Source organism: Petaurus breviceps, unplaced genomic scaffold (assembly GCF_028583685.1).
Source record: "Petaurus breviceps papuanus isolate PSGF00001 unplaced genomic scaffold, PetGlider_PUasm1.0 185, whole genome shotgun sequence".
Taxonomy (NCBI): domain Eukaryota; kingdom Metazoa; phylum Chordata; class Mammalia; order Diprotodontia; family Petauridae; genus Petaurus; species Petaurus breviceps.
In genome coordinates, this window is record NW_027185797.1 from 25842407 (window position 1) to 25868046 (window position 25640).

At 45.2% G+C, this 25640-nt stretch overlaps 1 protein-coding gene across 1 annotated transcript in view; it reads right to left on the bottom strand.

The window, feature by feature from the left end:
• Nucleotides 1–3694: 3694 nt before the first annotated feature.
• MTURN (maturin, neural progenitor differentiation regulator homolog) overlaps nucleotides 3695–25640 on the bottom strand; it is a 30097-nt gene continuing 8151 nt past the window's right edge. The window contains exons 2-3 of the mRNA XM_069088629.1: nucleotides 14749–14871; nucleotides 3695–6465 (exon numbers count right to left, since the gene is read on the bottom strand). Of these exons, the coding sequence (XP_068944730.1) occupies nucleotides 6355–6465; nucleotides 14749–14871 (234 nt within the window). The 3' untranslated portion in view covers nucleotides 3695–6354. The remainder of the gene's footprint in view (nucleotides 6466–14748; nucleotides 14872–25640) is intronic.

The following is a 25640-nucleotide window of genomic DNA, read 5'->3' on the forward strand; positions in this document are numbered from 1 at the left end:
AAAAACAAAACTTATCTTTTAATTCTAGATGGTTTGGAATCACCTTAGAACAGCCAAAGCAAAAATAAATAAATAAAAGTCCAACCCATAACAAGAAGCCTCTCACATGTAGGTAAATTAGAGGACAATGGGTCTTTGGTATGGGAAAATCCTTTCATGTTATAATAGATCGGGGAAGTCCTTGAGAATCCCATACTCCAAGGAGATTCCAAACCATCTAGAATTACTAGATAAGTTTGCAATATCAGAGGCACAGAGGTTAAGTGATAAGTCACACCACATAGTTTTATGAGTCTGTGTTGGAATATGAACCCAGGTTTTCTGGACCTCAAGTCTAGAACCCTTCCTGTATGCCAGTTTGTCCTTGACTCCCCCCAAACTCTCCAGCTGGGCTCTCCTGATTGGGGAGAATTTAACATATCTGTCTGGCCCCAGCCCTGACCACAATGCATCCAGTCGTGGGATTCCTGCCATTCTGCCTTGTACAAAGTCCTGCTCCCCACCCCCACACCCCAATACACACAGAGTTCTAGCTGTTAGTCTGGGAAGAGTAATTCAAACACCACCCCCCATTCCTGGAAAGAACAGGTCAATGGATCGCCCGGACTCCACTCCCCATCCCTATGAATTCCCAGACCAAAACATCCACCACTCTTATATGTAGTTTTCCCCTATTAGACTATAAACTCTTCAAAGACAGAGACTAGCGCACCCCCCACCCCCCTGCCTTTATTGCTTTTGTATCCTTGGGCTTAGCACAGTGCTTGGCACATGGTGAGTGCGTCATAAATGTCCATTCATTCATTCATTCATTCACTCACTGATGAAGCTGAATCTTTGCTAGGCTTCTCTTTTCCAAGGTTTCCTAAGAAAAGGTTGTTGTGGCGCCAGCCTCTTACTCAAGGCAGCCCAGGTCCGGGAGGGTCTGACAGCCTCCCACCTAAACTCTCCAATGGAAGGATCTTCCATTCTGCCTGTGAGATGGAGGCCGCGCCAAGCGTCTTTGGGCCTGCGCTCCAGCTCCTCCGGCTCCTGTTCTCTGGGCTGCACAGGTTTTTACAGAACCTTCTAGGTTTCAGATTGCCCCAAACCTGTGATGAATAATCATCACTAGCACTCATCGAACACTTCACCTGTGTGGTCTCATTTGCTCTTCTCTGCCCTGTGAGATGTGTCTACCATTGTCCCCATTTTACAGAACTTGCCCAGGGTCACACTGCTAGTTAAGTCGCCTTGCTGACCCCAAGGCCAGCGCTCTCCAGGGCACCTCTGAGCCACTTTGTTTACTGAACAGAACCAGCCTCCCAACACAGAGAGCCTAAAAGCCCCGGGGAGACCCAGGACCCAGCTTGTTGGCAAGGAAGCTTTCGATCAGTGGTCGCTCAGTTGGTTCAGTCCTGTGCATCTTGTCACGGCCCCATTTGGGGTTTTCTTGATAAAGGTACAAGAGTGGCTTGCCATGTCCTTCTCCAGCTCATTTTACAGATCAGGAAACTGAGGCAGAGGTTTATGTCACTAGACCAGGGTCACACAGCTAGTATCTGATGCTGAGTTCTTTCTGACTCCAGGTCTGGTACTCTGTCCACTATGTACCAGGTGCCTTGGTTACTTAACACAGTGATTAATTTATACAGCATATGAAACATGGTGTGTGTGTGTATACATATATATGTACACAGATACACATACATACACATATTTTTCAACACATTGGTTCTTTAGGTTCTATAATGGTTTTATATATACACACATATATGTCTAGATAGAAACATACATACATACACATGTGGGGGGGGCACAGTGGATAAAGGTCAAGCGTGGAGTCAGTAAGACCAGAGTTCAAATCTAACTTCAGACACTTAGCTATATGACCTTGAGCAAGTCACTTAACCCTGGTTCGCCTCTATTACCTGTAAAATAGAATAACAGCCCCCACCTCCCCGGGTTAGCGTAAGGATCACATGAAGTAATGTTTGTGAAGGGCTCAGCGCTGTACTTGGTACACAGTAGGCAGCTTATCAATGTTAGCTATTTATTATTACTCATATATAATATACACACCAACATATGAGAACAGGGACTCTGATCTATAATTTGTGGTTTCATTAGTGTAGGGAACTCCCAGGTGAGGAAACTCCCTCTACCAATGGAAGCTGGCCCCTTATAGTCTTGTAGAGTTGCTTAAAAAACCAAAAGGTCAAGTGACTTGCCCAGGGTCACACAGCTAGTATGTGGCAGATGCATGATTCAGCTCAATTCTCCTTGGCTCCAAAGTGAGCTCTGATCCATTATATCATACCACACACACACACACACACACACACACACACACATCAGGGATGTATAATTTCAACAGGGACAAAGAGCACAGGACTTGACATTGAGATGGTCTTTGAGAATGGCTGTGACCTTTTCTAGGCCAGTGCCTGGAGAACAGACACATGGTTCCTCCCAAGGTCCAAGCTTGAAGCTGGTCCAGCCCGGCAGGTCCTGCCAGGACTCATGATCTGCCGGCATGGTTTCCCCAAAAGCCAGGCTCCCCCCACGCCATGATGGAGCATCAGAGGGAGATCCCAATAACCAATAACAAAATAAATGACAGAGAGCAAGGAAGAAGAGCCAAAGTATTTTTCTTGAATTAGTTTCCCTCAACTCTAATGGGGCAGCTAGATGGTGCAGTGCAGAGAGCGCTGGCCTTGGAACCGTATTCATCCTTTTGTGTTCAAATCCGGTCTCAGACACTTACTAGCTGTGTGACTCTGGGCAAGTCACTTCACCCTGTTTACCTCAGTTTCCTCATCTGTAAAATGAACCAGAGAAAAAAATGGCAAACCACTCCAGTGTCTTTGCCAAGAAAATCCCAAATGGGGCCATGAAGAGTCAGACGCGACTGAACAGCAACAGCTCAACTCTAAGCCCTTCTAATTCTCCACCCCAGGTACATAAATAAACGACTCTAGGGCCAGCACCTTCTGTATGCCTTGTAGGCAAAGATGCCTATCTTCATGTGCAGCAGCTGTGAAGATGGAGCTGTTTGCTTTGATTGAGTACATGAGGACATTGCTGGGGAACCTTGTGCAAACAGGACAGAATCCAGCACATGGCAGGTGTCTCATGAACCAAGGGCTGGGGCAGTTACTGATTGATGTACAAGGACATCTCATACCTGGGCCCCAGGACAGCAGGACGGTCATGCTCCTGTATCCTTCCATCATATTCCTCTTAGTGTCCTTGGGCCTGATACACACAGTCCACAAGGCAGAAAGTCTGTTTGAATGTTCATCAGAGGCCCAGCGACTACTTTCCCAGTCATGTCTCCATTTCCACAACCATTTCAACAGCCTCAGGTAAAGCTTTATGCTCCAAAAAGTCCTCCAACACCAACTCAGCTCATGGGGGCACCTATAATACAAGAACTAAAAGGTCTTGGGGAACACCTTGATCATGCATACATTTTGTATATACTTATGTATGTACATGTCTCTTCTGTTAGAATGTAAACTCCTTGAAGGCAAGGACTGTTCATTTTTGGTCTTTGCATCCCCACTATCTAACACAGTGTCTGACACATATTAGGCACTGATAAATGTCTGCTAACTAACCAATTGACTAACATCTTTTGGGGTGAGGACATGGCATACAACATGAAGCAATTTCAATCCATACCCCTGAAGCAAGACACAGAGAATGGAAGCCTGGGTAATAGAGGCTAGAGAGCTCTTTCTCTCAATTCATTTTATAAACAGAGAGTACGAACATAATAATACAGAAATGTATTTGGCCAAAGTCGACCCCACTTTTTGATAAAATCCATTCTATATTAATGTCCATTCCATGTTAATACACATGTAAATTTGTGGTTTAATCTTCAACAGATAAAATTCCAGTTTACCTTGAAATGGAGTGAGCAATGGCGGGTCATCATGTTTCGAGTGCGTAAGCTTCAGAAGCTTCATGGAAAGAACTCATTCTCATGACCTACTGTGTGTAAATGAATCATGGCAGGACAGGAAATGATATCTACACAATTTACAGCTCTGAGTGGCTTTTTAGCCATACCCATGCTCCCCAGCTCATCTTTGGAGAAAGCAGCAAAGGGCAGCATATATCATAACTCCACTGGATGTGACTGGAATAGAATAAGTCGTTTATTTCTTTAAATAAGTTACTAGGAAGAAAAATTGGCTTTTCTTAGGACTATAATCTATTGTTTTAATAGAGAGAAAATAAAAACTTGGGTACCAAAGTAGGGATGGAAACCACAAAAACTGCATTTGATTTGAGAAAAGAAACTACCTGTGACTCTTGGAAAGTGTTATGTGGTGAGCAGTCTTCCACCATTAATCCTTCTTCCTACACTCTCACCTGAAAACACGGGAGCTCTCAGGTTTATGCCTACATCCTAGATTATGCAAAACCCAATAAGCACTGAAGCTTATGCATATACACATGTATATGTGTATATTTGTACATTTATATATATTTTCTAATTCAAGATTTTGGTCACATGGCAAACATACTTTGGAGGCCTTCAGAATGCAAAATGTGCAGCCATCCTGACCAAGCCATGAGTGCTCAAGCATTCCCCACCCCTGAAAGTGACCACTGAACCCCATATTGGGCTACAGAAGCATTCCCCATCCCAAGTCATCTAAAGTGCCAATCGAGGGAAGGGGTTAAGAAAGCACACCCTGAACGGATCCTGCTGCCCAAAATGTTCTCTGCAAATATCTGCAGAATGAATGACAATGGAGGCAGTGGGCATTTCTGGGAGTTATCTATGTGATTCTGATGCCTTAACTGCCAAATTTTAGTGAGCCTAATCTCGTATGAAAGGACTGAGACTTTTCAAATCATGTAAAAAATTGGCAAAAATCAAACACTTGGAAGCATTTGATCCTTTAAAAGTGTAGTGGATCATAGAATGGAATCCTTCCTCCTTATTTTCTTTAAAGACTAAAAGGCAGATAGGGAAAGTGATGAAGGATTCTGTCATATGTGTCTTTAAATTCTGACCATGAGTTGACTCCCCTTACAAATGTATGTATGGCTTCAAGGTTGGTTGACATGGCACTTGAATTCTGAATGGTATCAAGATATTAACAAGCTGTCAACTCGCCAGAAAAGCATGAAGTTGAAAGTGCCATCTCTTACATGACATTGTAGAGATGTGTTTACAAAATCACCCAATGTCGCTCATTGATTTTTTTCGCCTCTCTTACAAAGTGGCTTTGGACTTGAGAGTCAGCGTGGTAGGGAAGTCACCAAGTCCTAGACCAGAGCAGCCCAACGCAGCAGAAAGAACAAGGGACTTGGAGGCAGAAGCTTCAGATTCCAGTTCTGCTACTTACCTTGGGTAAGTCACAATGCTGCTCTATCCCTCGGTTTCCTCATCTGCAAAATGAGGGGTTTGGACTAAGGTTCCTTTTAGATTCATGTTCCTTGAATCAAGAAGACCCAGGTTCAAATCTGGCCTCTAATAGTTACTATCTGTGTGACCTTGGTTTGGTCACTGCAAACAACTCTCTGTAGTTCATCTTCTAAGTTCTAGATGGTGGCATGATCCTCATTTAGACTTGGGAAATTTTCTGAGTCACCTAATATGCTTGCAATGATTTGCCTAGGTTAAGAATGTCTAGCAATCTCCTAATAGAAAGTGAGCTCCCTGAGGGCAGGGATGGTGTCATTTAAAAATATTTGGATAATAGACTCACATACAGCAGGCGCTTAATAAATGTTGAAGGGAGATTTTAAAAAACCTTTATCAGAGGTTTCTATTTATCTCCTACTCCTCCTAAACCAATCTGAGGAATTCCTGTTCCCCCCCTTTTTTTAACCTGCTCTTCTCCATTTAATAAAACTATGCAAAGATATCAAAACACCTGCTTTAGAAGCAGGATCTCTAACTAGTAGTTAAAAGGTCATAAAATCAATGAACAAATGTAGCTGACTTCTACCTCCCACGTGGCTCTCCCTTGGCCAGATCCAGACCTGATACGTTCCTCAAACTGGATGTTCAAGTCAGCGGATGGGAACCCTTTACCGTGAACAAAAGAGAAAATGAAGCTGGCTACAGAAACAGATTCTAGATTCCAAATGGCACAAGGCAACCAAGACGACCCCCCAGACAGCTACTGGGAGCAGAAGGGGCAGGGGCTGGGGGGAGTCAGACCACCCCATAGCAAAGCTTATCACAGATATTTCTTGGTGGTTAAAATTCTATTTCATTTTAATTCGGATGCCGGGAGTCAGACCTCCTGTGGTGATGAGCGAATGCAAAAGGCAAACACAGGACCCATGACCCCACCTGGCACCAAGAAGTTAACATCTGTCCTGCTCACAACCCTCCAAAGTTTACTGCTGACTGACACCCATCTGTTGGTGGTCGGCTTCGGGCTCCTCCTCTTCCACGTCGGCACTGTATTCTTCAAATGCATCATCGTCTACCTCTGGGAGCCCCAGCAACTGTTTGGAAAGGGCAGAAGAAACTTGAGTGGGTGAGATGCCAGGGGGACTTCAGGAAGGAAGCCTGTGAAAAGGCAACTGATCCTAATCAAACAACAGGGTACAGAATTCATTCAAATGGTCCTGGGTCAGGGAAAGCTAGGTGACAGAGTGGAGAGAGCACCAGTCCTGGAGTCAGGAGGACCTGAGTTCAAATCCGGCCTCAGACACTTGATACTTACTAGCTACGTGACCCTGGACAAGCCACCTAATCCTGATTGGCTTGCCAAAAAACAAAAAGCCTTTGATAAAAGCTCATTGGCATTTTCCATTGGAGTTCACAAGCCCCCCTGGGTGCAAATCTAGTCACTGACATCCTAACTATATGATCATGGACAATTGATGGAAGTCCTCTGACCCTCAGTGTCTTCCTCTGCAAATTGGGGGCTATATGGCCTCTCCAGCTTTGTATCTATGACTTGATGCTCCTGTTTTCTAATGTATTTGGCATGTCAGTCTTTCTAGGGGTGGGTGGCCAGAAGACAGAAGCCTTCACTCTGAGGCTGATAAATTATGTAGTTTTTAAATGTTAAAATGTGATGTAGTACCACAGAGACTGTACTCAAGACATTTAACTGATTCCATGTAAAGTCTAAAAAAGTGATGGATGGTATTCATTGGCTGTTCATAGAGAGAAGGGGCCATGCTGCCTAACATCCGCCAGCTCCACTGGAAATATGCTATTCTGTTTCTTTGCACCTGTGCTCAATTTACCATAGCATCTTGATGCTATCTTTGCATTCAGGGTAAGCAGCCTAAAATCCTCAGTTGACCAGCATGGGATGAAGGGAGGGGGAGAGGGTAGGACATTGCCATGGATGGAGGACCCTGGGACACCAGCAGGAAGTCACTATTAAGGGAGGCTGGGGAGGGGGAGGAATAAAGGACCTTACCTGCCTCCTGATAGCTTCTTATCTTTTTAACGAATATTTGATTTTTTCCAATTACATGTAAAATTTTTCAACATTTAAAAAAAAATTTGAATTCCAAATCCTCTCCTTCCCCTCCCTTGTCCCTGAGACAGTAATTTGATATTGATTATACATGTATAATCATGTAAAACATATTTCCATCTTAGTCATGTTGTGAAATAGCTTCCTATTCTAATTTATCCTGCATGCTAAGTGTGATGCTCTGTTGTTTCTAGTTGCTAAAGGACTACAAGTACAGTCAGTACCCTGTAAATTTGATATCCTGGGGAAAAACCCCATTTACTCCACCCTAGTTACAGCTAGCTCTGACTTGAGCCTAGCACAGTGCCCTGCTAGAAGCAGCTTAATAAAAACCTGCTGAATTATATTAGTAAACACAGCTGTCTTCAAGGCCAGATTTGTTTTGTCTCCTTTCATCTTGAAGTGAAAGGAGGGCTATTGGGAGGGGAATGGAACAAACGAGTTAGGAAGATTCTTAGCCCATGGGTGTGGTGAGTGAATGGTAGCAGTCCCAAGCTTCTGATTTACAAAGAACTCAGGGCCCCCAAGGCTGGAGAAAGTCAAAGCCAAGCAGCTCTTTGTGGAGTCAGATGCGGGCAAAAACACTTTCTCGAGGCATTCAGGGAAAAATAGCATCCTTGGTGTTATCTCCTCTTTCTCCTCCTACAGAGGAGCCAGTAGACTCCATGCTCAAGAAAATAAGAGAGATGTACTCTAAGAGAGCTCATTTACTCTGCAGCTCTGATCTGGCTTGCCTTGGTAGCTATTAGGATAAAGCCAGGACAGAATAATCCACTAGGCATCACTGATGGTCCTGGGTATTGAGATTGCCAAGGCCACGAGAGCAGGGGCAACTCTGTATGGCATAGATGGAGAGAGAGAGAGCCAAAGGGTGTTAATTCATTAACACTAGAGTATGTCTGGGGGAGGGGACCCCAACACAAGGGTTTTGTCTACTCATGAACATTCCTGTCTTCTGTGGGAGGTTTGGAAATTCCATCCATGGGCATCTAGGGATTAAGGGTGTTTCAGTCGGAGAGGGGTTTTCCCTTTAAGTAAGAGGGAATGAATAACATAAATACCTCATCTTTGGGTTACTCACTGAGTCTCTGTGAACTGCTGCCTAGTTACCCAGCATGACTGAGACAAAAGTCTACTGATCAGAATTAAGCTGCTTGTGAAATAAAAGGGCTGACCTCCCCACCAAAACAAAGCCCCAAAACCCAGAGATGAGACGCATTAACTCATGCAATTGACATACGCTGTCATCGACATAACTCAGTACATTTGCTGTGCCACCTCCCCCCCAAAAAAAACCGAAGAGAGGATTCAACTTTCCCTTCCTTCTGATCTAACTCTTGTCGAGTAGGAACGACGGAGGACGGGCTGGCTGGCGCGAATGGGCTGCGATCTGCATCACTGCTCACGTCAGTGAGATCACAGCCCTTGGTGATTTGGAAGAAGGGAAGATCACAGACTCCTAGAAAACTGAAAAGCATCAGGTCCTGTTGGTGTGACTTCAAGTGTCTTAGAAAACCGACTTCTGCCAAAAATACCTCCTCTGACTCTTCTCTTTCTTATCCGTCTAATCAGGAGCTAAAGTCTTGTCAAAAAAGTCTCCACCACTTCTTCCATATCTATTCCCCTTTTCCATTTACAAAGGTGCCTCCCTAGCGCAGGCCCCCAACATTACTCACTTAGACCATGACAACAGCCTCCCACTGGCTTCCCTACCTCTAGCCTCTGCTCTCTCTTAACTTGTCTTTATAGGCTGATTATACATATTCTACATTCCTTTCAACCGGCCACCTTGCTATTTCCCACAGGTGACTATCCCCCACCCCCATCCTTTCTCCTATACCCCCCCCCTCCCCCTATCCAATCTCCTGTTCTCATCTCCCATCCTTTCTCCCACCCTCATCCTCCATCTTTTCTCCCACCTCCCATCCACCATTCTATCTCCCACCCCCAATTGCCATACTTTCTCCCACCTCCTATGCCCCATTTTTCTCCTACTTCCCTTCTCCTAGTCTATCTCCCACCCCCATCCTCATTCTATTTCCCACATACTTTTGTATAGATTGTTCCTCATTTGGCAGGTAAGGAAACTGACATTCAAAGAAATAAAATGACAGATAGGAAAGATCCCAGATCAAGAGTTGGAAGGAGCCTTGGAGGCCATCCCTGATGGAAGCCATCCTGATGACAGATGAGGAAACTGAGGATGATTTGCTCAAGGTCCCTCAGGTAATAATTTGCACTAAGATTCTGCATTCTTTCCATCTGACCTGATAGAGGAAAGTGTTTCAGAAACACTAAAAACACAGAAAGAGAGTTGGTATCATTAGGACATGCAGAGGTCATGTCTCCAGCACCAGGACCACTCCCTCCAGGTCAGAGCCCCATCTGGAAGTGGAGGAGCTCCCAGGCAGGCTCTTTAACTTGCCATGTGAGCGTTAGCAAGCTACTTTCCCTCTTCAGGCCTCAGTTTCCCCATCCATCAAGTGGGATAATAATAACTCAACAAACCTACTTTGTAGAGTTTCTGTGAGGTGTTTCCTCACCTGTAAAACAAGGAGATTTGTCCACACTGAAGAAGGAGTCTAGGAGAGTAGGGAAGTTCCATAGAATCACACTGGCACCAGAAAAAACTGTGACTATGATGAACGCAAAGAAATAGCAGCAGAGTCACATGGAGTAACTCGGAGCAAAGAAAACAGAAGCCAAGCACACTGTACCCTGACTGGGAGCAGAAAGTCACACTCCCATAGCACTCACAGCACCAGGCACTGTGCTCAGCATTTACAATTATTATCTCATTTGATCCTCAGCAACCCTGTGACGTAGGTGCTATTATTATCTCCATTTTACAGATGAGAACACTGAGGCAGACAGAGGTTAAGTGACTTGCCCAGGATCACACATAAGCGTCTGAGACTGGATTTGAACTCTTAGACTCAACGCTGTTCCCTGTGCCCCCTAAGAGGATATAAATGATGTTAAGGGTAACAGTGAGGAAACTGTGCAGAGCCCCAGGCCCCCACACACAGAACAGGGGCCAAGGCACAGTCTAAAATGTCAAAGAAATTACTCCACCAGCAACAAGCAGCCAGCATGCATATGGCACTTTAAATAACATTCTTTAAATGATGCTCTGTGTCACATTTCTAAAGTAGTATTTGATTAACTTTAAAGTTTTTAGTTTCCTTGATGAATAAAAATCATAATTCCAACAATAGATGCCTTTAAAAAAAACTGAATCCCATTCCCAGGGTGTGCACACAAGCACAGAATGGACTGCACTCACCTTTGTGCAGAAGAAAACAAGTCAAGAAGCTTGTGGAAGCAAAACCGTTACTTTGTATCTACTCTGTCTATACATTGTGTCCATGTTGTCTTCCCCCAGCAGAATATAAGCTCCCTGAGGGCAGGGATTGTTCCATTTTGGAGGTTTTGTTGTGATAACAACACCACGAGTATAGTAATAATAATAATAACAACAACAGCCTGGCACTTAGTCGCTGCTCAGTAGATGTTTCTCAAATTGAGCTGTGTGTTCTTGGATAAGTCATTTTATTTCTCTAGGCCCCAGTTTCTGTCTTGAACAAGAATCTCATTTCTCTACAACATATCCAACAAATAGTCATGGAGACCTACAATGAGGGGACCCCACCACCTCCCCGAGCAGCCCGTCCAGCTTCGGGACGGGTCTAAGTGTCAGAACTAAACTCTCCTCCTGGCTGCCCCTCAATCCCTCTTCCACAGGACGGCCCTTAGAATTCTTCAAGCTGTGTTTCTCTCCCCCTGTTCCACACCCTTGCCTTCTCCCTTCTCTAGGCTAAATATCTGCAGCTCCTTCAAGGCCTCTGGGTAATCTCTAGTCCCCTCCTTTGGATGTGGGCCAACCTATCAATGTCTTCCAAAAATGCAGTGCCTGGAACTGAAGGCAACATTGTAGCTATGGAGGAAGAGCCCCTGACAGGATCCCCTCCCTTGTTCTGGAGACCATGCCTCTCACAGTCTGGCCTAAATCATGGGAGCATTTCAGCTGACTCATATTGACCTTGTGGTCCACTGAAACCTCCACGTCTTTTTCTAGGCACATCTGTACTCAGACCACTCATCATTTAACCCAATATAGGACGGCACATCTTATTCAGCTCAGTCCATTGTTCCAGATAGTTAAGATCTTCTCGCTTCTTGCCTCTCTTAAGGGCAGTTATCTATGGCATTCCACTTGAGATACCCTCTCTATTCTTAAATTATAGGGTCACAGAATCAGGGATCTGGAGCTGGAACACAGACCACCCCTGTAGTCAGCCATACAAAGTTCCTGTTAGACAGATGCCCATGAGAAAACCTCACTGGGCAGGGGGGCTTCCTGGGGCGGAGCTCTGTTCAGCACCTAAGGTGGTGTGCCCCACCCATGGACAAGAAGCCTTTAAAGGCAGCCTTTCAGATAATGGTCTGCAGAATAGAAGACAAGGAGTTGGTCTCACTGGGGAGGGCAGTCTCTGACTACTTGAGGCAAGCTTTCCCCCTTGCCTGGCCTCACTCCTACAGCAGCAGAGGCTGTGGCCTTATCCCAGAGGCGACTTCCTTCCCCTTCAGCAGCTTACTCATGGTATCCCAGTATGCCTTGCATTACCACCCACCCACTAGCAGTCACACCCCAGGTGAGCCCATCACCCATTTGGGTCCCATCCATTCTGCCAGGCCACTCATAACTGGTCTAGGTCTAGGAAGAATAAAGATTGGATCCAGAAAATCAAGAAGTTAAGTTTATTTTCCCTTTCCATCAAAGTCCCAGACAACTTTCTTTTCAGTTCTGGGCACTCTGTAATTTTCTCCAGCATCAATCTTTCCTATTTGGCTGGAGCAGAAGAAGACAGGAAAGAAAGGAAGAGAAAGAAAAACTTTGGGTTGGAAAGTTTCTATTCAAAGGGACACACACACACACTCTCTCACACACAAATAGTCACACATATAGTCACACACAGACACACACATGCACACACACACTCACACATATACATACACAAACACAATACACACTTTCACACTTACACATATATACACACTCACAAAGGCACACACTCAGATATACTCACACAGACACTTACACGTGCACACACACATACACACATACACGCACATGCACACACTCTCACACAAATGCACAGATACACATAGTCACACAGAGATACTCACACATTCATACACACTCACACATACATGCACACACAACACGAACATACACACATGAACACAGACATAAACACACACATACACAGTCACACAAATACACACGCTCACATGTGCACACACACATACAAACACTCACACACACACTCACACAAATGCACACACACATACGCAGAGTATGTGTCTGACTGATGAAGCCCAAGTCCAGTTCAGCATTCCTTTTTTGACAATAAGTTTCTTTTCAGGACGGAAACATGCAAATCCAATCTAATTCCCAGGAGGGAACCATGGGGAGGAAGGAGCACAGGGAGGCAGGGCAGGGAGCAGACCCTTTCAGGTTTATGCTGAGCATGGTTCTGGAATGCACCAAGTCACTTTTCACTTTTCTCACAGCCCCTCCCTCAAACAGCTGCCTGAATTGATCAGATCTCCCCAAATGTGAAGGCACAGGCTGCCACGTTTTACTCTCCTGGCGACCCTGTGGGGTTTGTCCATGTCTCTCTTAAACAATACGTGTTATTGGAATATAAACTGGTGAATGGACTGAGCTCCTGGGGATCAGGGGTTGGGTCACACTTTGTTTCTGTCTCCCCAGGCCTTGAAAAGTGCCAGTGCCCAGTGCCCAGCACAGAAGGGGTGAAGCTGTACCCATGCTAGGCCCTGAATGACCTTGAGTGAAGTAAGCAGAATCAGGACAAAAAGAGATATATGGCTACGACAAGAGAGAATAAAAGAATACTTAAAGAAAGGGAAACTTGGAAGAAGTGTAAAGTACTTGGCACCAGGGAAGCGAGAATGCAACATTCTTTCCTAGCAGAGGGCTGGGGGTCTACAGGAACAGAGGGCTGCCTACTGCTGTCAGACACAATGGCTCAACTAATTGTTTTTATTCACTTGTTTCAATTCTGGTATGTGTATCAGGCAGGGGAGAGGATGGTATGGACAGATATTATCACGATATAAAAACAAAAGGCATTGATAGGTATTGTTTTTTAAAATGAGAATATATCTAGCTTGCCACTTTGTTACATCAAAAACTATCCCAGAGAAAAAGGAAAGAAAGGGAGAGAAAGGAGAAAAGGGAGGGAGGAGTGAAGAAAGGACAGAGTGAGGGAAGGAAGGAATGAGAAGGGAAGGAGGAAAGGAAGCAGAGAAGCAGGAAAGGAATGAAAGCTAGAAAGATCATAATTTGGAAGAGGGACAATGTTTCAGATGGAAAGGCTGAAAGCTTCACCCACAGAACTCACACAATCCTTCTTTATTCACGTTTATAACACTTCTAGTCATTCAATCTGGGGCACGTCCTTACTCTCAGAGGCTCAGAGCCCTTTAAACACATCATGTGCACTAACCCTTTGGCCATTCCTGCCACCAGAATAGGACTGAGGCGTGGGTGGAGGGGAGCTCATCTGAGGATTGGGGAAGTCCTACAGTGACAGCCATCATACTAGACACCAGACAATTCCATGAAGCAAGGAATGAGAGCCATTAATATTTCCACATCACAGACAGACCCATGAAACTTGAAGAAGTTACACCAAGTCTGTGTGTCTGGGACATAAAACATCGAAACAACAATGGTGGTGATAGTGGGAGGGAGGGGGGATCAACTTTCAGAGTCTTGTTGGGTTTCGGGAAACATCTGGATTGAGAAAAGAAGGGTGTAAGGAATAGACTGTAAGTGGAAGGAAATCTCTCTCCTATAAATGTAAAAGGCTAACTTTTATTCGGACTTCAGGAAGAAGTCGGTCCCAAATCCTGGGAACAACAAAGTACCAGAGCTCAGGAAATATTAAGGTCTTGGAAAAATTGAGTCCAAAAAGTATTTGGCAATCATCCACCAAAGGATCCATTTCCCTCCACCCCATAACTGGGATTCCTGACTCAACGAACATAGTGCTTGAAATAATCACCCTCATTTCAACACCCAGCTGTTTCAGAAGAATTCTTTTCCACCCCCAATAAACTCCCAGTCTCCCATAACACCCAGTGCTATCTTTAAGCCAGGGAGCCGACCAAACAATAACAATAAGTCAGCCTGGTTTTCGCCTGCTCTCCCCACACCCTCCCTGGATTCCCTTCTTTGAGAGGCCAAGGGGGCACCTACAGGTCTGAAAGATTTGAAGACTTTTTCCAACACTTCATGGAGGGTCTTCTTGCCGCACGAGGAGATGTAGTCCTGCGCCAGCTGCAGGAAAGGCAAGCAGTCTTCACTCTCACTCCAGACGTGCTGAGCCCCCACCGGAGGAAGAAAGAAAACAGAGAAACAAAGACACACACACTCGTCATTAGACCTACTGGAACATGGAGAAAGTTACTCGCTTTTCTTTCTTCTTTACAAATTCTCATAGCTCACAGCAGAATAGAGGATGCAAGGGAACCGATATTGAACAGAGGAAACATCTTTCGGAAGATCACCCTGAGATGATCCTCAAACCCCATTTTAACCAATAGGCCCACTCTTTTCTTCCACCATATGGGCTGGATCAGATCAGCTAACAGGCAGCAGGCTCAGAGGTGTAAGCACCTGTCTTCAGCTATGTTACACTGTTCAGCCTTGTGGTCCTGGTGTCAGAAAGAGTGGGCAGAGAAGTCGGGGGTCTAGATACATCAGCTCCTGGATAACTGGAGAGCCTCTAGTCCCTAACCCGGCCTGTCCTCGCGGACCCTTCCCATAATAGTTCCATGGAGCTAACGGGCAAGGTGGGGGGAGGGGAAAGATCGACTTACATAAAAATGATCTTATCCTGTTATTAAAGGCAAAGATGATGGTTAGGGACTTCCCTAACCAGAAGCTCTTGGGAAACAGGGACCATCTCCATTTTCAATGTGCATCTTGAGCATTTCAGTTCAGACTAAACATTGAATCAATGCTTTTCTATTCCTAAGCAAAGGCATTCAGGCTGGTTGGGCTTTACTTAAAAAAAAAAATGCTTGGGAGAAAGGGGGAGGAGGAGGAAGATAGGTCACTTTTCCCAGCTCACACCACAGCACCGTGGAAAGAATGCTCACTGGGGGTCAGAGGACCTGAGCATGAACTCCTAAGAAGCCACCTACTACTTCAGCTCCCTAGACCTCAGTTTTCTCATCTGTGACATGAGGGGTAGGTTGGATGGCCTCCAGGCTCCCTTCCAGCTTCAGTTTATATCCTGTCCCAAACATCCGCATTTTACAGAAAGGGAAACTGAGGCCCAGGGAGCTACAGTGACTTGCCTAAATTGACAAGATCAGAGGCAGGATATTAATCTGGAATTCATAAAACAGTAATATTCTCCTCCTCATCATCATCTACATTATTGGAGCTTTTAAAGTTTTATAAAGAGCTCTTCTCACAGCAACCCTGGGATGCTGATGGTGAAATGATCTTCTCTATTCTCACACAGGTAAAGACAAGGGCTCAGTGGGTTTGTCACGGCTATACTTGTCTGAGTCAGGATTGGAAGCTTGGAATTGCTTCCCACCCCATACACCCCATTCTTCCCCACCTATGGCCCCACACGTCCAGTTTCGTATCTTTCCCACTAGCACCAAGTAACATGTGCTAAGGCTATCAGTATTAGCATATTTTTTAAGGTCTTTTCCATATGAGGCTATCCATTTCAGCACATTTTTCAAGTACAAGGCAAGCCTTCCCCTATGTGTTCAAACATCCAGAGTATGCCCCTGGAAGGGGCTGGACTTTTCTAAATTCAGAAACCTTGCTCTTCATATCTGCACCAGGGAGGGTGTGCATGGGCAGGACATTGGGTCAGGGCCAAGCACTGCTTTTGGGAAAGGTCTGAGGAAACCGATCAGCCGGGGGTGGGGGTGGGAGGAAGGGTGTGTGTGTGTGTGTGTGTGTGTGTGTGTGTGTGTGTGTGTATGTCTATGTGTGTGTGTGTCTCTGTGTATCTGTGTGTCTTTGTCTGTCGGTAAGAGTCTAAGGCACCTAATGCAAGCAGAGAATGCAAGGAAGGAAAGCGGAATGGTGCCTGAGGAAAATCTGCTTCCCAAGCACCAAGCACCCTTTCCTTCTGTTATTAAGATAGGATGCAGCATCATAAAGCCAGCTCTTGGCAAGAGCTCTGGGCTTGGAGTTGGAGCAGAACAGACCCTCAGAGGTGGAAGGGACCTCAGAAACTGTCTCACCCAGGCCATTCCCAAAAAGAACCCCCTCCCCCTCCTGGAGGCCCAAATTAGCTTCAAGGAAGGGAAGCCAACACCACCCCAAGGAGCTACCCATCCCCTCTGGGAGGGCTCTGACAGCCACAAAGGTCTTAGAGCCATCAAGCCTCAATTTGCTTCCTTGTAGCCTCCTCCCCTTCCTGCTGGTTCTGCTTCACTGAGACCTCTGGGCCCAAACAGAGCAAGCTGCATCCCTCTCATACAAGACATCCCTGAGCTTTCTCTTTGCTAGGCCAGGAGAGACTCAGGTTCCAATGCCAGGGTGTCCTTGGTGCCAGCAGGAAAGGGGAGTTCCAGACTCTTTTTCCTCTTGGATATTATAAAGAATGCCTAGGAATTTTGTACTGTATTGTGAAGAAGACTGGGGCGGGACTCCAGAGTGTTGGATTTGGAGTCAGAAAGACCTAAGTTCAAGTCCCACCCTGCATAATAGTTACCTGTTCACCCTTGGGCAACATACTTCATCTCAGGTTCTCCTCCTGTGCACAATGAGGGTAAGAATACTCTCACTCACTACCCCAAGCAAGGGTATTATCAGGGAAGGGATTTCTGAACTCTAAAGCCTTTAGAAAGGCCATGTCCTAGGGCTCTTGATTTTCCTGCCATTTCTCTCTTAGATATTCACTGAAGGAGTTCTCAGGGCTAGAGCTGCTCCCAGACACAGGCCAAGAGAGCTCAACGCTGGGCACCAACAAGCACACCAATATGTTTAGGAAGCAATGAGTAAGCACCTCAGTGCCTACTGTCTGCGTGGTCTGAGGGGAGAAGCACAGTAGCTACCACTGTTGGCACCAGATCCAGGTTCCAGCATCTAAGAGACTTTGGAAGACCCCAGCCATGACAGCTGTTATAGAGAACATTATGGGAAGAATGGTTTTACAGGCCAAAAAGTAAAAAATCTTGGGAGATTCAAAAGAGATGGCCTGAACTGACCAGAGGTGTCAGGAAGCTTTCCTCTTACACAGAATTTTTAAAAATCCCCCTTTATAGGCACAATAAAAGCAGGAACACGCTTAAGCTCCTGCTCCAACCACCTCCAATACCTGTAAAATATGACTCTAAGGTGTGGCTAGGTGGCACAGTGAATAGAGTCCTGGAGTCAGGAGGACCCGACTTCAAATCCGGCCTCAGACACTTAACACTTACTAGCCGTGTGACCTTGGGCAAGTCACTTAACCCCAATTGCCCCTCCAAAAAGCAAAAAAAAAATTTTAGAGCTACAGAACCCACAAAGTGACAGAGAGAAACAAATCTCTCACTGAAGGCAGCCTGGCAGGCTGACAAGAAGGGTCTATCACACTAGACTGGGAGTCAAGCACAGTCCCCTGTGAGCCACGGGGTCTGAGACCCAGGGTGGGCATGACCAGCAGCACAGACTGACCAGAACAGACTTCAGGGGAGTGAATCACTAGCAGCTGTGGTGGTTTCCAGACTTCTCAACCCATAAACACCAAAGAGAAAGTAAAAGGTCAGTGGGCAACTCTGTTGGAGCTGGGTGATTAGAAGACCATGGTCCAGCCCCTGCCCTCGGGGCGAGGTGCAGCAGCTGCAGCGTGGCTGCCTCTGGAGCTCCTGGCCTGCAGATCATAGGGGTGACCAAGTGACCATTCAGAGGGTAATGGCTCTTGCTTTGACCTGCTTGGATCTGGATTGCAGTATTGGGCAGTGGTCCTGGGGTGAGAAATGCCAGTATGCCAGAGCTCATGGTGGCTGTAGAGAGGGTACCCTCCAAATAGCTCTGGCAACTGTGAAAAGCCCGGCAATTTGGGACACAGCTCTCCCCACTCTGGAAGCAGAGTTCTACCATGGCAAAGAGCTCAAGTCAAAAGCCTGGCAAAATGAGTGAGCAGAGGAAGCCCAATCAGACCATAGAATCCTTTTTTAGGGACAAAAAGGATCAAAACATGGAAACAGATGAAGACAACAAAGTCAAACCTCCTGCATCAAAAGCTTCCAAGAAGAATGTGAACTCGTTACAGGACATGGAGGAGCTCCAGCAGCATTTTGAAAATCAAGTAAGAGAAGTGGAGAAAAAATTGGGAAGAGAAATGAGAATGATACAAGACAATCATGAAAAGCGAGGCAACAGCCTGCTACAGGAGACCCAAAAAATACTGAAGAAAATCCATCTTTCCCTACTAGAAAGTTAGAGGGGGGATGGGGGAAGATATAAGAGAGAACAGATTAGGGGAAGGGGTGGGGATTCAGTAGGCTTGCTATCTTGGGGTGGGGGAGAGACGGGGAGAAAATTTGTAACTCAAAATCTTGTGGAAATGAATGTTGAAAACTAAAATTAAGTAAAAGATTAAAAAAAATTCCCCTTTATGGGAAGTTGAAAAACACCAATAATGAAGCCTTCCTCCCACAGGTGAGTCCCTTCCAGGAGAGTGTCTATTTTCGCGGGGGGGGGGGGGGGGGGGGGGGGGCGCCTCTGGTAAGTCATGCTCTGTTCCCTCCCGGCTCTGCTGATGACTCTCTCCAGCCTTTCACTCCCATGCCCCTTCCCCTTCTTAGCCCCCTTTTAGATGGGGTCTCCCCCCATTAGAATAGAAGCTGCAGGAGGGCAACGAATGTCTGCCTTTCTACTTCTATTTGTGTCCCTAGCACTTTTAGCACAGGGCCTGGAAAACAGAAGGAGCTTAATAAATGCTCATTGCTGTTGCCTGCTTTCCATTTCCCTATACAAAGAGAAAAAGAGGACTATGTGTGAAACCATATATTTCCATTACATATGGCTTTTACAAGTATATTTAAATGTTAACATGCCAGTTCCAAAATAGCCCTGCCTCTATTCTCTTCTGTGTATTTTATTTTAAATGACTGATTGAAGATCTTTCCTTCATTTTTTTTTATATCACTATAACCATCTCCAGGAACTTGCCTCCCCTTGCCCCCAAAGGCCTTTCTTTGTAATAAATAAGTATAGTCATGAAAAATCAATCCCCACATTGACTGAAAATACATGTCTAATTCCACTTCTCTACTGAAACTATTCATACAAAGCAACATAGGAGAAAGGGCAGCCAAGTGGTACAGCTGGAGAGAGCACCGGGTCTGGAGTTAGGAAGACTCATCTTCCTGAGTTCAAATCTGGCCTCAGACACTTAATAGCTGTGTGACCCTGGGCAAGTCCTTGCACCCTTTTTGCCTCAGTTTACTCATCTGTGAAATGAACTGGAGAAGAAGATGGCAAACCACTCCAGTATCTTTGCCCAGAAAACCCCAAATGGGGTCAGGAAGAGTTGGTTGCGACTGAAAACAACTGAACAAAAACATCCAGTAATGGCTGGAGCACTGAGCCTGGAGCCAGGAGGGCCTGCCTTTCCATCTGGTATGAGATGCCATCTGTGGGAGCCTGGTAAAGTCCCTTAACCTCACTGGGTCTCAGTTTCCCCATCTTGCAGATGGGAATAAAAGCACTTCCCTGGCAGGGTTATTGAGAAGACCAGCTGGGACAAAATATGGGACATTCTTTGCAAACCTTTTACATGTGTTCTTCTTGTGGTTATTATTTTTATCAGCATTACTACTACTAGGCTTCATCAGTGTGAAAGTAGTAATTGCTCAATCAATCAACAAGCATTTATTAAGAACTTACTATATGGGGGCAGCTAGATGGTGCAGTGAATAGAGCACCAGCTCTGAAGTCAGAAGGACCTGAGTTCAAACCCAGCCTCAGACACTTGACATTTAACTAGCGGTGTGACCTTGGGCAAGTCACTTAACCCCAATTATCTCCCCCCCCAAAAAAAAAATTAGGAAAAAAACCCAACTTCCTACAAGTTAGGCACTGGGTTAGGTGTTGGGAATACAAAGAAAGATAAAAACAGTCCCTGCCCTCAAGAAGCTTACATTCTATCAGGAGAGACAACGTGAATATGTAAGTATATGCAAATTGAATACAAGGTAACGGAGGGGGGCTGGAAAGGCTATTAGTCCGGAAAGGTTTCATGTAGAACGTGGCCCCTGAGCTGAATGATCAAGAAAACAAAGTATTCTAAGAGGCAGAAGTGAGGAGGGAGGGCGTTCCAGGTGTAGGGCACAGCCCATGCAAAGGCACAAAAACTAGATAGTTTTGTCAGTCACACAGCAAAAGGCTCTGGATGCATCACCGAATGTAGGAAGGGAAGGTACAGAGAACAAGGCTGGAAAGGTCGAGGCCAGGCTGTGAAGGACCAGGAGGCCTTGCTGTTTGTTATAGCTCAGTTGTTTTTCAAATCTAGGTTCGTTGTAATTCTCCTTCTGGCTCTGTGACCCTGGGTGAGTCACCTAACTTACTGAACCTTTAAGACTTTAAGTTTCAATGGCTGCTAATTTGTATCCATGGAAAGCATTTCTTCACTGGGACTTTCTTACAAGCACAAAACCCTGGATCCAATTTTGAAAGCGTTTCCCTCTTTCCTTCAGGTCGCTATTTTGCTAGACCAAAACAGTAGTTACCTTAGAATTAAAAGTTCTAATTAAAGGTAACTTGTAACATTTTAAAAAATTGGGAATGGGGAAAATATTCTTGGAAATGATTGCTTCTTGAGACAAAAGGGATCATCCTCATTTCAGAGATAAGATAATGAACCTCCTTAATTTTAAGAGCTGAGGATGCCATGAGCCAGAGGTGAAAAGATCCAGGCCAACATCACCCAGGTAGGAAGCTGGACCTGAGATTCAAGATGTTGGAGGTAGGAACAATGCCCTTCTTTTGACAGATAAGGAAACTGAGGCCAGGAAGGGAAGGAACTTGCTGAGGGCACACGGGGAGCATGGCAGAGAAAGGGCTTGAAGCTAAGTTCTATACAAATCCTCTTTGCACTGATGAGGAAACCAGGCAGTAACTGACTCAAGGTCACACAGGTAGCAAAAAAGCTAGGATTTGAACTCAATTCTTTTTGATTCTTCATCCAGGGTTCTTCCCACTGAAACACAATTCTCTCATTCCAGTGCTGTTTCATAAGCAGCACGGTGTCATTTGGCTCAGTAGATAGAGCATTGGCCTTGGAATCAGGAAGACTCATTTTCCTGAGTTCAAATCCAGCCTCAGATACTCAGATACTTTCTATCTATGTGACCCTGGACAAGTCACCTAACCCTGTTTGCCTCAGTTTCCTCATCTGCAAAACGAGCTGGAGAAGGAAATGGCAAACCATTTGGAGTGTCTCAGCCGAGAAAACTCCAAATGGAGTTGCAAAGAGCCAGATATAGCTGAAGTGACTGAACAACAATAAATAGTCTCTGTGTTAGCCCATTTTGAAATCTATCCCAGGGAGGGAATTCATTCTTGTACATTTCAAAGAATGAACCCGCTCTGCCCAGGTGTTCAGCAGCTGGACGACTCCTGACAGCCACATTCTTCTCCAATGAGACTCTGGCAAGGCTGAAATTCTGCTGTAATCCAGGCCTGCCCGGCACCAACTCCCTCCATTGCCCACTTTCAAAAGCTCAAGTATCTACTTCTCAGATCTGTCTCAAATGTATTTTTCTTTGCTGATGAGCATTTTATAACCCAGAAGCCCTAAATCTTGCATTAATTATCCCTGGCTCCTCTCTGGCACATGAGAAAAAAAAAAGTCTGTAAATTACTCGTGGGTAACAAATGAAAATAAGTAGCAGAAGGCAATAAACAGGTATCTTAAGCAGTGTGTAGCGAGGCCTATCAGGTTGTCTAGGAATGGATGGGGAGATTGACTGAGGTTCCTAGGACCACAGACCCTGCACTGGAAGGGGCTTGGGAGGCTAGACCTAGTCCAACTCCCTCATTTTGCAGACAAACCGAAGCACAGGAAATTCAGTGACCTGCCCACAGAGGAGCGCCATTTTCTGCATGAAGTATCTCGGTAGCTCCACAAATGTGGACATCCTCCCTCCCAAATTACCTCGCTTTTAGCTCCTTTGTAAATATTTTTCCAATTCACTTTTTGTATTGATTTTGTGTATAATTATATACCAGCTTGTTGTCTTTCTTCTTCCACTAGAACATACACTTCTCATGTTGTACTCTGGTGCCAGGCACATGAAAATGCTTGTGGAGGGGCTGCCTGATTTCCTAAGGTCCCATCGCAGTTAGTGGCAGGGATGGGACTCATTCTCTTACTCCAGACCTCACCCCTTGCTGAAGTCTGATTGGGGCTCAAACCTGCCCCTGCCAGGTTGGAAAGAAAATAAAACCACCTGCCACCTGACGCCAAGAATGCTGACTAAGGATTCCAGGCCTCTCCACAAACAGTGGAAATTAAATAAATGAATAGCCCTGCTCACAGACTTCCCGAAGAACATGGGGGCAATGTGCTGTCTTTAAACAGCAGGGACAGCCTTCCCCAGCTCTGGGCTGGGGTACCACAGCTTCACGCCTAGTCTATGCAATGGAAAGTCGATGCAACAGAACCCACTCCCACGCAAACAACCAGATGGGAATTTCCCAGGGGCAGAAAGCTCAGGAAAACAACATTCTCTGCTAGACCAGCTCAAGCAATATTTTTAGTCATGAGACTTTGGGATTTCTTTTCTTCCCGCCCCCTCCCCAAGGGATCCTAGGATCCTAGTCAATCAGCAAACATTTATTAATGCACCTACTGTGTGTCAGGCCCTGGCGGTAGGGATTCAAAGACAGCAATGAGAGAGCTAACTTTGGAGCCATCTGGTCCAATCTCCTCATTGAACAGGAGGGGAAAAGATGCAAAACACCATGCTCAGGGTCTAAGGTAATCAATGACAGGCTGGAGATTCAAACCCCAAGCCCTCAGACTTCTGTACCATGCTCTTTCCTTGACTTAGAGCTGAAAGTGACCTCAGCCAATCCAAGAAGCATTTATTAAGCACCTTCTGTTGTGAAGAACAGAGAATTTCTAGGTGGCTGAATGGATAAAGTGCTGGGCCTGGAGTCAGGAAGATTCATTTTTGTGAGTCCAAATCCAGCCTCAGACACTTCCTAGCTGTGTGACCCTAAGCAAGTCACTTCACCCTTTTGGCCTCAGTTTCCTCATCTGTAAAATGAGCTGGAGAAGGAAATGGCAAACCACTCCAGTTTCTCTGCCAACAAAACCCCATATAGGGCTATAAAGAGTCAGAATGATGGAAAAATGACTGAACAACAAAAAGCTGCAAGGAACACAGCTGGGAGGTCCTGGTGTTTAAACCTTCCAAAGCCAGGCTATGTTTTGGAGGCCTTAATGAGCCATAAAGGCAACTGTGTTATTTTAACCAATGGGTATTTATTCTATACCTACTAGATGCTACTATATTCTGTAAGATAAGGAAACCCAGACCCAGAAGTAAAATGATTTATCCAGGATCACAGAGGAAGGATCTGAACCTGGAGCCTGTGACTCTAAACTCAGTGTTCTTTCAAGGGCCCTGCAGCCACATGCTGTTTGCCTGAACTTTCTGAAAGGCCAGAGCCAGGGTCCCATCTTTATTGATTTTTTTATTCAAGTTAATTTTTTTTCAGTTCCATCTTCCTTCCCCCTTCCCCATCACCTGTTTGGATCTGGAAGGGCCTCCATCAACCTCCTGTCCAAGTCCCTCACTTGACAACTAAGGCCAAGAGAGGTTAAGAGACACATAGGTAGTAAGGGAGGGAGGCAGGATTTGAACCCAGCTCCCTGGACAGTGGTCATTCCCTCCTTCTATTGCCAGGGATTCTTATATTTTTTTTTGTCATGGAGGCCTTCTCCAGGCTGATGAGACCTGGGAAGCTCCTCTCACAATAAAATTTTAAAGTACATCAAATAAAATCCACAGGATTTCAAAGGAAAACAATTATACTAAGATGTAGTTATCAAAATATTTTTTAAAATAAAATTTGGGGGGAGTTGTAACAGGATTGTTAACAGAATTTAGCAGAACTGGTCTAACTAACATTCTCTATTTACAACAAATAAACAGTACCCCCAAATCAATCTCTCTCTCTCTCTTTATATATGTGTATATATATCTATGTATATATATATATATATATATATACATATATATATATCACACAGTCATTCTAGTCATTCTCTTTCTCCCTTGACCCCAACTCCCCTCACTCATCAACTCATGATGGCTGCAGAGTCAAGGTTAGTGGCACTTAGTATGGTTATGGAAATTCAGTGTTGGTGGGACTTGAGCCAGACCATTTCATCCCTTGCTGGCCACTGTGAGTAACACTGTCTATTTACAGGGACCTCCCACCTCTCCCATGGCACAGAGAGAAGGGTTACCAGGTCTCTTCTGCCCTTGGGATAGAATCTTTGGTGCAGGCAAATGGCCAGAGATCCAGAGGGCAGAGCCTTTGTGTTCTGGGACCAGATCCAACTTTTGGTGAGTATGAAAGAGAAATCTATCACCACTTCCATTCTGTGAGGGACTGACCATGAAGACCCTGTCACTGGGTGACAGAATCTCAGGTTAAGAACTTTGTTGCTTCTCTCCCACTAACAACCCTGACCTTGTTAACCACAAAGCCAAAGGGCCTCTTGCCACAGATTTGTCTCAGAATCACAAAACAACTCCTGGCATATAGTACTTAATACATAGAGATAACCACTGGAACTGGACGGGTCTTTAGAGAGCCATCCTGCTCATTTTACCCATGAAGAAACTCAGCCCAGTGTGTCAGTCCAAACAATTATGTATGTCCAATTGAAGAGTAAATAGCTTAACTCCACCTTACTTCTCAGCAACTGTAAAATTTTAGGTCTCATGGGAGGCCAGGTGGCACAGTGAGTAAGAGCACCAGCCCCAGTATCAGGATGACCTGGGGATCAAATCTGGCCTCTGATACTTAGCACCACACCCAGAAATAACTGGCCGTGTAACCTTGAGCAAGTTACTTAACCCTGATTGCTTTAAAAAAAAAAATTT